The sequence below is a fragment of the Equus przewalskii genome, chromosome 19 (assembly GCF_037783145.1).
Source record: "Equus przewalskii isolate Varuska chromosome 19, EquPr2, whole genome shotgun sequence".
NCBI classification, from domain to species: Eukaryota; Metazoa; Chordata; class Mammalia; order Perissodactyla; family Equidae; genus Equus; species Equus przewalskii.
In genome coordinates, this window is record NC_091849.1 from 31,982,326 (window position 1) to 31,996,598 (window position 14,273).

Here is a 14,273-nt window from a genome sequence, read left to right on the forward strand (position 1 = left end):
CTGCTATAGATATTCAGTGTACTGGTTTGGCTGGGTTGAGGAAGAAATCCGGCAGCATCAAATACATGTTGGTATCTCATAACATCGTCAGTTAATGGAAGAACAGAGATGGAAGCCCTCGTTGTAGGTACAGTGTAAGCAAAAAGCCATGTAGGTAGAGGCATGTTCAGGAAACACGGTGTAGTCTAGTCGAGGTAATTACATGATTTATACCAAGGACAGTAGTGGCAGATAATGCTGGGATCGGTTGGATTCTTGGCTGGGGTAATGGAAAGTAACAGGGCTTGGGTGAATTCCCCAGCCCTTTCCCACCCTCCAGCCTCCATCCCAAAACACACGCAGAACCAGAACTCAAATTTGCATCATAAATTTTATTCCCGATGCGGGACAGATTACTTCCATCCCCAAAATGAATCACATGCTATCCTGGAGAGATCGAGGAGCTTCTCCCACCATCTCCAGGGAAGAAGTGAGAAAGGCAGGTGCTGGGGAGAGGGAAGGCTTTGCAGTTCCCCAGCCTACTTATCCCCCCCTTCTCAACAGAGGATAGCTGCTCCCCAGTATTCTTCTCATCCACTCATCCCTTAAAAAAAAAAGTCTATTAAAAACAAAACAAAAATAACATCTCAAGTATGGGAGGGAGGGGTCCTGGGCTGTGACTTGAGGTTAAGGGCCACCAATGGAAGGGGGAGCGAGGAGGAGGAGCCATCACTGTTTCTGCTGTAGGGCCTCCTTCCTTGCTGCATCCTGTAGCAACTGTGTGTCGACCTCATCTGCTGGCAACTGCACATAGCGGACCACTGAGCCGCGGATGAAGCAGTTCTTCACTGATAACTAGACAGAGAGACACAAATGTGAAAACATCCTTAAAAATGTCCTCTGTCCACCCAGGAGCCTTCTGCCTTTAAAGGTGTTTCCTCCTCTCCACCCTAGCCCCCCAACTTACCATGTGAGGGTATTTCTCAGGGTCTGTGACACTGATGTCAGTTAGTTTGATGTTGAGATACTAAAAAAAAGAAGAACACCATCACTAGACCTACAGACAAGACGCAATCACCCAACCCTCTCCTTCCCCAAGACCTGGTTCAGGGCCCCGTCTATGTCTCACCTGATCCACAGAATGGAGGGTGCCACAGATGCTGTCGGGGCAGAGGGAGGGAAAAGTCAAATTAGTTTACTTCAAAGTCAACATAGAGGTGGCTTCGAAGCAGGGATAGGAACACAGCTGGGGGAAGTCAAGGACTTGCGGAGGCCAATGAAACCAAAAGGGGGCACTCCTAAGCCCTGAAGCAGGAAAGACTGCTTCCAGAGCGCTGCGTTACTTTAGACCTCACATCTCCTCTCCCTAGACCAACCCACTCCTCACAGCCACCATGAAACTGCTATGGCTAGACCTGTATTCTATCTTTATTCCACACAGAACTTGTAACTTTTACAGCGACTTTCTAATCTTTTAGCTACTTTACAAAGTAGCTATTACCATCCAGGGGCTCAGAGAGGTTGTGTAATTTGTCCAAGTTTAGAATAAACAAACAGGGACTTGAGTCCAGGTCTATCTGACTTGCAGACCATCAGCTATTTTCAAACATTTATTGCCTTGGAACCAGTGCCCCATATGTAACGCACATACAGTAGCTAGCATTGTTCTTGATGATGAAGGCACAAGGGACATCCTCTCCCTTCCCCAATCCTTGAGCCCCCTGAAATGTTAATAAGGAATACTATCAAAACACCAGTGTTCCAAGCCATGCTACCTCTGCCCCCCAACTTCTTTAATTTCTGTCAATGGCTTCAACACTAAGCCCTACAACTCAAACCCTCTGAGCTGCACTTCCCATGAATCCCCCATATGCTGATGTCTTTCTAATATTTGTTTCCCTTTTTAGTTTGACTTCTACAAACCAAGGTCTTATTACATCTCAATCCAGGCCAGCCTCCAACCTGGCCGTCCTCATTCTAACCGTCCTGCACGTCATAACCAGATTCTAAGTTCTTTTGAGCCATGGTTCTCAAACACTGATGTGTGCTCAAAGGTTTGAGTCCATGACAAAATAGTTAACAGGCTAGTATTGTGTGTCTTGAGTGTGTATGTAATGTGCTAAAGGCTGTCAAGAGTTTTTTCCCCAAGAATAACTGCTCTTTAATTATCCTTCCTATTTTTATGGTATTAAAAAATTTTTTTTAATGGAATGACTGTAATAAACGGCAATTTTAAAAATGTCTTTATCTGGCCAAAGATAAAGTTGGAAGTTAGCTGTTGGACCCTAATTTTTGTAAAACTCTAAGTCTTTGAAATCCAGTGTCTGAGACCTACTGCCTCAGTGGTGGTTTCACCATATCCCTGGCTGCTGAGAAACCTCTGACAGCACCCTACCACACCGTCCAGCAGTGAAGTAACTTTCAGGAATTGCGTAAGGTGGTGTCATTTCATTCAGTCCTTTAAGAATGAGATATTTGGCACAAAACTGGTCTGACAACAAGCATGAGAGAAAGAGCTTTTCTCCCAAACCAATGGACTGCTTCCGGACCCTGTAAGTCCTCGCTTTAGGACCTGGAGCTATAACAAAACAGTTATTCTTTCCATATGGTGGCTTCCAGGAAGGAGAAAAGAGGAAAATCAAAAACAAGTCAATTTACAGAATTGCCTAGGGCTGGTTCTGGCTTCCACATCTGTCACTAGATATGGCCCTAATCTATATGCCATCAATACTATATGCATTGCCAGTGCTGCAGATGGAAATCTCTGATCTAAAAGGCAAGTCGCTCCCCTCACCATTCTCTGCCATGTCGATGTTTCCCTCACTAAGAAATTATCTCCCAAAGAAATGAGACACTGTTAAGGAGAGAATACATTGATTCAAATTCTAGAAAGTTTGGACAACCAGATACTAAGTATCAATATTTTAAATGAATATTTCATTTTAAAGGATTTTTTTCTAAAGAAATAATCAGATGTGTACAAAGATGTACGCATGAGGACGTTCAGGGCAGCATCATTTGTAAAAGCAAAGAAGTGAAAACAGCCTAAGTGTCCAATAGCAAGATCTTGGTTAAATTAGTTTCAGCTAGCTAATAAAAATGCCATTCAGACACTAAGAATGTTAAAAATAACCTTTATTGACAGAAAATATCCAGAACATACTGTTAAGTGAAGAGCAAGTTTCACAATTGCATAGAGAATATTACTCCAATTTTAATTTAAAAAAAGGAGGGGTGGCGGCAGACAGAATTGGATTTCAGTTCTGGCTGTCATTTACTAGTTGTGTAGACTTGAGCAAGTCTTTTAACCTATCTAAGCTTCAGCTTCCCCATGTGTAAAACAGCAACGATAGTATATGTCACGTAGGGGAGTTATGAGAATCAAATGAGTTAATAAATGTAAAGTATTCAGAATAGTGCTTAGTTGACAGGAGGTTCTCAAATGTTAGCTATTTTTCTTTCTTTCAGCATACATTTATTTAGTACCTACTATACACCAGCCCTATGCTAGACTTAGGTACACAACGGTAAGCTTAAACATGGTCCTGGCCCTGAAGGACAGGCCATAAACAGGAAATACATTTCTATGAAATCACAATCTGAGAAGTATCCACTAGGAAGAAAATAAGACTTTATGATAGAGAGGTCTACTTGACTACAAGGACTAGGAAAAGTCACTCCAAGGATACAGCATTTTTTTCTGTGTGAGGAAGATTAGCCCTTAGCTAATACCTGTGCCAATCTTCCTCTGTTTTATGTAAGATGGCGCCACAACGTGGCTTGACAAGTGATGCTAGGTCCATGCCTGGGATCCAAACCTGAGAACCCTGGGCTGCCAAAGCAGAGCGCGTGAACTTAACCACTACGCCACCAGGCCAGCCCCAAGGATATAGCATTTACTCCAACTCCTGAAGATGATTAGGAGCTAATGATACGAGGAGGTAGGGAATGTAAAAGCAATACAGACAGAAGGGACTGCATTGGTCATGCGTTTACCCTTTACATTTTCTTTCCAAAGGGAGATTATGCCACATACGCTATTCTGCAACAGCTGTCCATATCAACGCGTCTCTTTCCCGTGTGACAGCTGTATAATATGGAAGCACAGTACCACAATTTAATTAACCCATTCCCTATTGATGGCTATTTGTTTCCATTTTTTGGCTATCACAAAACTACAGACCTCTTTGTACATATATCTCTACTTGTGGAACTAATTCTTAAATTTCTAGAAGTTGGGTCAAAGGAGTACATAATTTAATCAGAAAAAATAAAAATATGTTCATTTTGCAGAAAATTATTACTGCTGCCTCCACCTTCTAACCTCTCTCTAGCACTTATTCTTTATATATTTCTTTGTATTGTTTTCCAATACAAGATACAACTCCCCAGCTAATCTCTAAGCGTAACGCACAATTCATTTATTTCTTCCGTATCTCTCACCTTCCCTAATTCTCAAATATTTGTCAAGTTAAAGAGGTGCTAGAGTCCTGGACACATCCACCCGCTATAGATTTGCTGGAATAGGTACCTACCTCAGGTCGTTCTTGAGTTCCACGACCACATCCTTGCCCACAAGGGACTTGAAAAAGGAATAGAAGAGCTGGTGGGAGAGAGGGGGGAACCATCATGTGGGAAGGGACGTGGTACAGAGGAGCGTCCCCGCCAGTATTACCAAATACCGGTAGTGGGATCCCACCACATCTCTGGCAGTTCTCAAAACTTCACACGAAAGAATACTCAGTGACGGGGATCAACGGCTGGAGCCCAGATGATTCTGCACACTTCACCGAGCCCGACATAAAGCCCCAGAGGGAGGCTCTGCCCGGCACCCCTCGGGCTCTCCGGGCCGTCTCTCCATCCACCCCCTCTCCTGGTGTCCTGTCCACTCCTCCCAGGGAACTGTAGAAAGTATCCCACCCGCACCTCCCAAGCCTGGTCTCCGTCAGGGACCCGCTCCTAGAGGTCTAGCTTTTCCCTCCTCCACTGTCCCCGCCGACTCTCTTTTTCTCCTCATAAGGGGAAAAAAATCCCATTTGCTCAAAAGAATTTGAGGCGCAGGAACCAAGGATGGAGGGAGAACTCCAGGGCCCAACTCCGGCCCAGACGGACAAAGCCGGGACCCCCACTGCGCCCCAGACCGTCCGAACCGCCCGCGCTCCCGAGGGCGCCCCCTTATGACGTCACGGCACCTACCATGGTGTTCACCCGCGCGCTGCCGGCCGCACCGGGAGGCGAGAGCCGGGTGCCACGGGCGGGAGGCCGGGCGGGAACCGGAGCGCGAGCCCGCGCGTGGGGCGGGGCGGGGACGCGCTGGCGCAGCGGGGAGCGCCCTGCAAAGCTCCGAGGAACGAAGGAGAGCGCGCGGCTAGCTCGTGGCTCGGGGGAGCGGGCGGGGTAGGGCCTGGGGGACGCTGAGGCCGGGAATGGGGCGGGACTTCCTGCCTTCTGACTTCCTCCCGAAGCGGTGGGCTCCTACCGCGCAGGCGCGGGCCCGAGCTCCTGCCCGAGCGTTGGAGAGGGTGGTTGCCTCCCAGAGGCTTTGTTCTTGTCTATAACAGTACAGGCCACAGCGTGATTTGCTCACCTACGGGCACTTGCCATTGAAAACTGTTGGGGAGTTTGTGAAAACTCATATGATTTATACACTTTTGTATATATGTTACACGTTGATAAAAAGTAAAAAAAAAAAAAATGTTAAGGATTCCTTGAGATTAGGAGCCTGAGCACAAATCTTGATTTTATAAGGGGTTCCCAATAAACATCTCTCTCCCAAGGACCCAACCTCAGTCCACATTTCTTCTACACTTTTGCCTAGCACTGTCCTGTAAAGGACTGAGTAAAACCAAACAGAGACCGGCTCAGGGATAGAAATACCCATTCTAACATTGCACTTATGCCCCCTAAAACACAAAGGGACACAAATGCACACTTACATATATTTCTATACTCATGTCCCCAAGGCTTTTACAAACATGAAATATTATGTAATAGGTGAGAACATGTTTTCAAGAAGTAAGACTGTACTAAATCCTCCATTTCTCATCTTGAATAAAAGTACCCGTTTGTCAGGAGTTTGTTGTAGAAATGTTTTCTGCATGTAAAGGGTGTATAATAATGGACTCTAAGTGCACAGGTGCTGGATCTCCCAGACCCCACCTATAAGTGATATCAGGACAATGAGTAGGACTTTGCCCGGGCAGCTGAACCCTTAGCACTTAAACCAGTCTATCACTGAATATAAGCAGTAATTAGTTAGCAACTTCTCTAGCTGAGGCTAAAGGTGCTTGATGGTGATAAGTTATTTTCCTGCTTGAAATAATAAGCTCATGAATATTCAAATACTTTGCCCTTACCAGCTTTAATCATTCACAATTAGCTCATAATCAGACCACACATGCTCTCTCTAGAAACTCTGCTCTTCCTTACTTTTCAAAATACACGCACAGTCTAAAGATGCCAGAAGCAATGTGCTTTAGGAACAAATTTACTGAGTGACACATAACCATCCACACAGGAAGAAGAAAGTTGGGGAGGCCAGAAATAAATAACAGACATTCAAATTCATCAGTGGTTCAAAGAGGGGCCTAGTTTGGAGCTGAAAGTTGGAGTGTGAAAAGTTGATATATGAGACACCTCCATCAGAATCCCAAAGAGATGGTAACAGGTTCAGGTCCAGTCAACTCAAGAATCATAACAATGTTTGAAGATGAGGAGAACAAAATTCATCTAAAGGCCCCTCCAGCTCCAGATGAAAGATTAATCTACTTCTTCGATGGTGGGGCCTGTGGCAGCCCTTCCAGGCGTATACCCTCTTCCACAGGCAGGCCCGGCGCATCCTCCCTGGTAGAGTTTTGTGATAATTGGGTTACACACTTTCTCGAGTTCCTTTCTCTTATGATCATACTCATCTTTCTCAGCCAGTTGATTGGCCTCCAGCCATGAGAGGACCTCATTGCATTTAGTCAGTATTTTCTTTTTATCAGACTCACTAATCTTGCCCTTCAAGCCTTCATCACTCACAGCACTCTTCATGTTAAAAGCATAGGATTCTAAGGCATTTTTTGCAGAGATTTTCTCTCTCTGGGCCTCATCTTCAGCTTTATATTTCTCAGCCTCCAGAACCATGCGCTCGATCTCCTCTTTGCTGAGGCGGCCCTTGTCATTGGTGATGGTGATCTTGTTGGCCTTGCCTGTGCTCTTATCCATGGCTGTTACATTAAGAATACCATTGGCGTCGATGTCAAAGGTCACCTCGATCTGAGGAACTCCTCTGGGTGCAGGGGGGATTCCAGTCAGATCAAAGCGTCCCAGCAGGTTGTTGTCCCGCGTCATGGCCCTCTCGCCCTCGTAGACCTGGATCAATACCCCTGGCTGGTTATCTGAGTAGGTGGTAAAGATCTGCGTCTGCTTGGTGGGGATGGTGGAGTTGCGCTTGATCAGGACAGTCATCACGCCCCCCGCCGTCTCCAACCCTAGGGACAGGGGAGCCACATCCAACAAAAGCAGGTCCTGTACCTTTTCAGACTTGTCGCCCATCAAAATGGCTGCCTGTACTGCAGCCCCATAGGCCACCGCCTCATCGGGGTTGATGCTCTTGTTGAGATCACGGCCATTAAAGTAGTCCTGCAGCAGCCTCTGAACTTTAGGGATACGGGTGGAGCCCCCTACTAAAACAATGTCATGGATTTTAGCCTTATCCATCTTCGCATCACGAAGAGCCTTCTCCACAGGCTCCAGAGTGCTCCTAAACAGGTCTGCACACAACTCTTCAAACCGGGCTCTGGTGATGGACGTGTAGAAGTCGATGCCTTCAAAAAGTGAATCAATTTCCAAGTTGGCCTGGGTGCTGGATGACAGGGTCCTCTTGGCCCTCTCGCAGGCGGTGCGCAGCCGCCTCACAGCCCGCTTGTTCTGACTGATGTCCTTCTTGTGTTTCCTCTTGAACTCTTCCACAAAGTGGCTCACAAGCCTGTTGTCAAAGTCCTCTCCACCCAGGTGGGTGTCCCCAGCTGTGGCCTTTACCTCAAAAATCCCATCATCTATGGTCAGGACGGACACATCAAATGTGCCTCCACCCAGATCAAAGATCAGAACATGTCTCTCTCCCTGACCTGCTTTATCTAAGCCATAGGCAATGGCAGCAGCTGTGGGTTCGTTGATAATTCTTAGCACATTGAGACCCGCAATCACACCTGCATCCTTGGTGGCCTGGCGTTGAGAGTCATTGAAATAAGCTGGCACAGTGATCACAGCATTGGTGACAGGGTGGCCCAAAAAAGCCTCAGCAGTCTCCTTCATCTTAGTCAGCACCATAGAAGAAATTTCCTCAGGGTAGAAAGCTTTTTTCTCCCCTTTGTAGGACACCATTACCTTGGGCTTGCCTTCGTCATTGATTACTTGAAAAGGCCAAAGTTTCATGTCTGATTGCACTACAGGATCATTAAATTTCCTGCCGATCAGACGTTTGGCATCAAAGACAGTGTTCTGGGGATTCATGGCTACCTGGTTCTTGGCTGCATCCCCAATGAGCCGCTCGGTGTCCGTGAAGGCCACGTAGCTGGGAGTGGTGCGGTTGCCCTGGTCGTTGGCGATGATCTCCACCTTGCCGTGCTGGAACACCCCCACGCACGAGTAGGTGGTACCCAGGTCAATGCCAATGGCCATTCCCTTAGCAGCAGCCATGGTTTTCCGAGGCCTGAGGAGAAAGAATGAGAAAAACTTTTGGCAGACGGCTTTTTAAACTTTATTTATTTCTTACTTTTAATTGTGGTAAAATACACATGAAATTTACCCTCTTAAACATTTTTAATAGTACTGTTCAGTACTAAGTTCATTCACATTGTTGTCCAACCAATCTCCAGAACTCTTTTTATGCAAAACTGAAATTCTATACTCATTAAACAACTCCTCATTCCCCATCCATCCAGTCCCCGGCAACTGCCATTCTACTTTGTCTCTATGAATTCACTACTCTACGTACCTCACATTAGTGGAATTATATACCATTTTTCTTTGTGTGACTAGTTTACTTCACTTAGCATAATATCCTCAAAGTTCATCTGTTACAGCACGTGTCAGACTTTCTTTCCTCTTTAAGGCTGAATGATGTTCATTATATGTATATACCACATTGGTTTATTCACTCATTCTCTCCGTGGACACGTGGGTTGATTCCATCTTATGGCTACTGTGAATAACACTGCCATGAATTCAGTCTACAGGAATCTTTTGGGTATACAAATATCTCTTCCAGACCCTGCTTTCATTGCAGAGAGCTTTTTGGACAAGCTAGACAAAAGTAGTCTTAGCCAACTGGAAGGAAGTGGGAGGCATGGGGGTACACTGTTTTTGATTTCTCACAGGGCCTACTCAACTGTCCTGTTCCTATGTCTGTGATATATTTTATTCTGAGATCGTACCTGTCTCCTGCTGAACTAAAATTATTTTACGTTCTGCTCTCCTCATAGACATTAATCTCCGCACTTGAGTTAAGCTGCCTTTCTGGGCTCTTTTACCCTCTCTACTAGGGATCTGTGGGAATAAATTGGACCAGTCTAAAGAGGTCTGCTAGGAACCCAATCAAGCGCTCACAAGTTTTCTCAGGTGAGGTGGAACGCTACAAGCACTATCTTTCTGGGCCAGCCCCATGGCTGAGCGGTTAAGTTCGTGGGCATCGCCTCCGCAGCTCAGGTTCCGCTGCTTCAGATCCTGAGTGGGGACCCAGCACCGCTCATCAGGCGGTGCTGAGATGGCTCCCACATAGCAGAGCCAGAGGACCTACAACTAAAATATACAACTATGTACTGGGGAGCTTTGGGGCGAAGAAGAAAAAAAAAAACTGGAAGATTGGTAACAGATGTTAGCTCAGGTGCCAAGCTTTAAAGAAAGAAAGAAAAAAAGAAGTATCTTTCTCTTTCTGCAGGATAAAACTGTTATCTGGATACAGTGAAAGGCTCTGACCAATCCCAGCTACCCTGGAGCTCCTCAAAGGATTCCCCTTCCCACGGTGACCAATGCCCCCATACCTTACACTTAAACAAACTAGAGACCCTTGCAGCACTCTCTCAAATAAGGACCTACCAGCTCCCATTCAAATGAGAGCTCTCCTGCTCTCCTGACCTACCTCGTGTCCCTCCGCCTTCGATCCAGTTTGGTAATGTTCGGATTAGAACCCTCTGATTGAGAGCTCCCTCAACATGGAAACTGCGCAGCCGGTGTCCCCCCACCCCCTCCCTCCCCGCCCTACAACTTTGAGCCGGCTCCGGTCCCATCATCCTGCTTCCATTCTAGCCCATGAGGTCAGGGGTAGCATGTCCATTGTAACGCGACTGAGGGGGAGAGGCGTCAACGTCCCCGCCCCACTTTCGTAATGTCAACACTCCCGCCCAGCCCGCCCCCCACCCCCAGATGCCGCCCCGCCCACCCGCTCCCTATCCCAGATGCCCCAACTCCGACCCTCCCAGCGAACCCCAGTCCCGGAGGCTGTGCCAGCCCAGCAAGCCCCAGAGGAGTCTGGAGAGTTCTGGGAGGAGCGGCACCCAAGATGCTGATTGGTTCCAGAAAGCCTGGGGGCGGGACGCGAGGAGAAACCCCTGGAAAATTCCCGACCTGGCAGCTCCGCCGAGCTCGGTGATTGGCTGAGGAGGGAAAAGGAGGGGCTGGATGAAGAATTATAAACACAGAGCCGCTGGCCTTGGAGAAACAGCAAGCCTGCAGAGAGGTGACAGCTTTTGCGGTTTGTCCGTGAGCGCAGCTTCCGCAGAGCCACTGCCTCCGAGGACAAGCAGGGGCGATAGTGCGCCTTCAGCTTCGGGCTTCAGAGAGAATCCAGCTCCTCGTCGCGGAACTCGTCCGCCGTTTTCAGGCCAGCGCTTCAGCTCCAGGCGAGAGAGGAGAGCACCGGCATGGCTAAGAGCACGGCCATCGGCATCGACCTGGGCACCACCTACTCGTGCGTGGGGGTGTTCCAGCACGGCAAGGTGGAGATCATCGCCAACGACCAGGGCAACCGCACCACCCCCAGCTACGTGGCCTTCACGGACACCGAGCGGCTGATCGGGGATGCGGCCAAGAACCAGGTGGCGCTGAACCCGCAGAACACCGTGTTTGACGCGAAGCGGCTGATCGGCCGCAAGTTCGGCGACCCGGTGGTGCAGTCGGACATGAAGCACTGGCCTTTCCGCGTGATCAACGACGGGGACAAGCCCAAGGTGCAGGTGAGCTACAAGGGGGAGACCAAGGCGTTCTACCCGGAGGAGATCTCTTCCATGGTGCTGACGAAGATGAAGGAGATCGCCGAGGCGTACCTGGGCTACCCGGTGACCAACGCGGTGATCACCGTGCCGGCCTACTTCAACGACTCGCAGCGCCAGGCCACCAAGGACGCGGGCGTGATCGCGGGGCTGAACGTGCTGAGGATCATCAACGAGCCCACGGCCGCCGCCATCGCCTACGGGCTGGACAGGACGGGCAAGGGGGAGCGCAACGTGCTCATCTTTGATCTGGGCGGGGGCACCTTCGACGTGTCCATCCTGACGATCGACGACGGCATCTTCGAGGTGAAGGCCACGGCCGGAGACACCCACCTGGGTGGGGAGGACTTTGACAACAGGCTGGTGAACCACTTCGTGGAGGAGTTCAAGAGGAAACACAAGAAGGACATCAGCCAGAACAAGCGAGCCGTGAGGCGGCTGCGCACCGCCTGCGAGAGGGCCAAGAGGACCCTGTCGTCCAGCACCCAGGCCAGCCTGGAGATCGACTCCCTGTTCGAGGGCATCGACTTCTACACGTCCATCACCAGAGCGAGGTTCGAGGAGCTGTGCTCGGACCTGTTCCGCAGCACCCTGGAGCCCGTGGAGAAGGCCCTGCGCGACGCGAAGCTGGACAAGGCCCAGATCCACGACCTGGTCCTGGTGGGCGGCTCCACCCGCATCCCGAAGGTGCAGAAGCTGCTGCAGGACTTCTTCAACGGGCGCGACCTCAACAAGAGCATCAACCCCGATGAAGCGGTGGCCTACGGGGCGGCTGTGCAGGCGGCCATCCTGATGGGGGACAAGTCTGAGAACGTGCAGGACCTGCTGCTGCTGGACGTGGCTCCCCTGTCGCTGGGGCTGGAGACGGCTGGGGGCGTGATGACTGCCCTGATCAAGCGCAACTCCACCATCCCCACCAAGCAGACGCAGATCTTCACCACGTACTCGGACAACCAGCCCGGGGTGCTGATCCAGGTATACGAGGGCGAGAGGGCCATGACGCGGGACAACAACCTGCTGGGGCGCTTCGAGCTGAGTGGCATCCCACCGGCCCCCAGGGGAGTGCCCCAGATCGAGGTGACCTTTGACATCGACGCCAATGGTATCCTGAACGTCACGGCCACCGACAAGAGCACGGGCAAGGCCAACAAGATCACCATCACCAACGACAAGGGCCGCCTGAGCAAGGAGGAGATCGAGCGCATGGTGCAGGAGGCGGAGAAGTACAAAGCCGAGGACGAGGTCCAGCGCGAGAGGGTGTCTGCCAAGAATGCCCTGGAGTCGTACGCGTTCAACATGAAGAGCGCTGTGGAGGATGAGGGGCTCAAGGGCAAGATCAGCGAGGCGGACAAGAAGAAGGTGCTGGACAAATGCCAGGAGGTGATTTCCTGGCTGGACGCCAACACTTTGGCCGAAAAGGACGAGTTTGAGCACAAGAGGAAGGAGTTGGAGCAGGTGTGTAACCCTATCATCACTGGACTGTACCAGGGGGCGGGTGGCCCCGGGGCTGGTGGCTTTGGGGCTCAGGCTCCCAAGGGTGGCTCTGGGTCTGGCCCCACCATTGAGGAGGTGGATTAGGAATCCTTCCCCAAATTGCTTGTGCTTGTTATGGAGACGGTTGGGATTCAAGACTTTTTATTGCCTTATATATCCGCCTTTCATCAAGTTGTTTGCAAAGTTGAATTGTTTCTTGAAGTTATGAACTTGCTGTTTTTCCCAGAGTCTAAATGTAGAGATGACTTGATACTGTCATCTTTTGCCCATTTCCTTTTTTGTAATACTCATACCAAACTCGGGCTGTTTTTTTCCTTTTTATTTCTAAGTAAATAAACTCAGTAACTCCAGTGATGTCTTGTTTGTCTGTGTTTCAATTTGAGGTCAGAAGGGTCTGCATAGGTTCTTTTTACAGGGTCTAAAATTGAATAGCAGTTTGCCTTTTAAGAGAAATAAGGCTATCTGTTATATTGTGAGCTGTTTCTTTTAGGCAAATAGTATCCTTGGGAGATTAAATAAACACTGTTTATTTTGAGGGGGTTGGATTTGTGGGTCTAGAAAAACTTATGGGCCACTGGCATGCTGGCCACAAGGTGGGTGAGGGGGTCGACCCTATGTAAGTGAGGCCTCAAGGAGCTTGGGGCTGCGGGTGTTCTGGAGATGCAGGGAAAAAAGAGAAGCAATTAGATGGAAGGACATGGCCACTCATTCCGTTAAGTATACCTGATATGTCAGAGCCTGATATTTAATCTGTATTCACTATGAAAGAGAAGGCAAGTCCTAAATTGGTAGTGAGGAGATGTGAGTTCAAGCACTGTCTTGCTGAGTTATATGCACACTGCATTAGCCACTCTGATCCCTAGTTCTCATCTTTAAAAAATGAAAGGGTTTGGCCTGATGCCTTGGTCTATTCTTATTTGTAAAAGGATGGCGAGATAGAAGTGCTACATTGCTAGCAGTGGTTACCCACATCTTGAGTACCTCAGTGGGTACCTTAGGGAGTTGTCATTGAGAGTTTGGCGCCCCAGCAGCAGGACCCCAATATTTCAGTGCTTTTATGTATCAAGCACTGTACTGGGGTCTCTTCCACCACAATGAGTTTAGGCAATGTTTTGACTTTCACAGGTGAACATATGGGGAGACTTAAAAGTTACTAGGTTAACTAAAATTATTTACAAGGTTAAAAAAAACCCACCAGATCAGGAAAGATGTTGAAACTGGATTCCAACTCCCGTCTTACCGGTCTTTGCCATGCTGCCCGGAATGCACAGGGCTTTGGTTTGTGCATGTCTGGTTCTGGGTTATGTTTGTATCCTAGGTTTCACTCTCTGAACCCTTTTTGCCTTTACTCTGTATAATCCTAAGTAATTATGTCGGAGAAACAATAAGATTGATGGTAAAAGTTTGGTATTTGTTCATTTAGGGGAGGGAAGAAACCCGCAGCCCTGTCCCGGGAAGACTTACTACAGGCTTCCTTCCCATGCACGTCCTTCCCTTTGAAGTGTTTCGAAAATGCCCTAGCTGCTAGCCTCTTAGAAGTAATCC

At 48.7% G+C, this 14,273-nt stretch overlaps 3 protein-coding genes across 4 annotated transcripts; 1 reads left to right on the forward strand and 2 right to left on the reverse strand.

Annotated features, from left to right (window-relative positions):
* Nucleotides 1-351: 351 nt before the first annotated feature.
* LSM2 (LSM2 homolog, U6 small nuclear RNA and mRNA degradation associated) lies at nt 352-5,442 on the reverse strand. Its single transcript, XM_070585745.1, has 5 exons — nt 5,176-5,442; nt 4,515-4,582; nt 1,109-1,139; nt 947-1,006; nt 352-834 (listed from the first exon to the last, which is right to left on the reverse strand). Exons 1-5 carry the CDS (start codon nt 5,176-5,178, stop codon nt 709-711), a joined length of 288 nt encoding a protein of 95 aa, XP_070441846.1. The 5' UTR covers nt 5,179-5,442; the 3' UTR covers nt 352-708.
* Nucleotides 5,443-6,446: 1,004 nt separating this feature from the next.
* LOC103562493 (heat shock 70 kDa protein 1-like) lies at nt 6,447-10,725 on the reverse strand. 2 transcript variants are annotated; one of them, XM_070585742.1, is made up of 2 exons: nt 10,591-10,725; nt 6,447-8,677 (listed from the first exon to the last, which is right to left on the reverse strand). In XM_070585742.1, the coding sequence occupies exon 2, from the start codon at nt 8,662-8,664 to the stop codon at nt 6,739-6,741; it is 1,926 nt and encodes a 641-aa protein (XP_070441843.1). In that variant the 5' UTR covers nt 8,665-8,677; nt 10,591-10,725; the 3' UTR covers nt 6,447-6,738. The 2 variants fall into 2 exon arrangements, with proteins under 2 accessions (XP_070441843.1, XP_008535774.1); XM_008537552.2 differs by lacking the exon at nt 10,591-10,725 and adding an exon at nt 10,106-10,356.
* Nucleotides 10,726-10,886: 161 nt separating this feature from the next.
* LOC139077479 (heat shock 70 kDa protein 1) lies at nt 10,887-13,078 on the forward strand. The gene has a single exon (XM_070585744.1). The coding sequence runs from the start codon at nt 10,887-10,889 to the stop codon at nt 12,810-12,812; it is 1,926 nt and encodes a 641-aa protein (XP_070441845.1). The 3' UTR covers nt 12,813-13,078.
* Nucleotides 13,079-14,273: the final 1,195 nt, after the last annotated feature.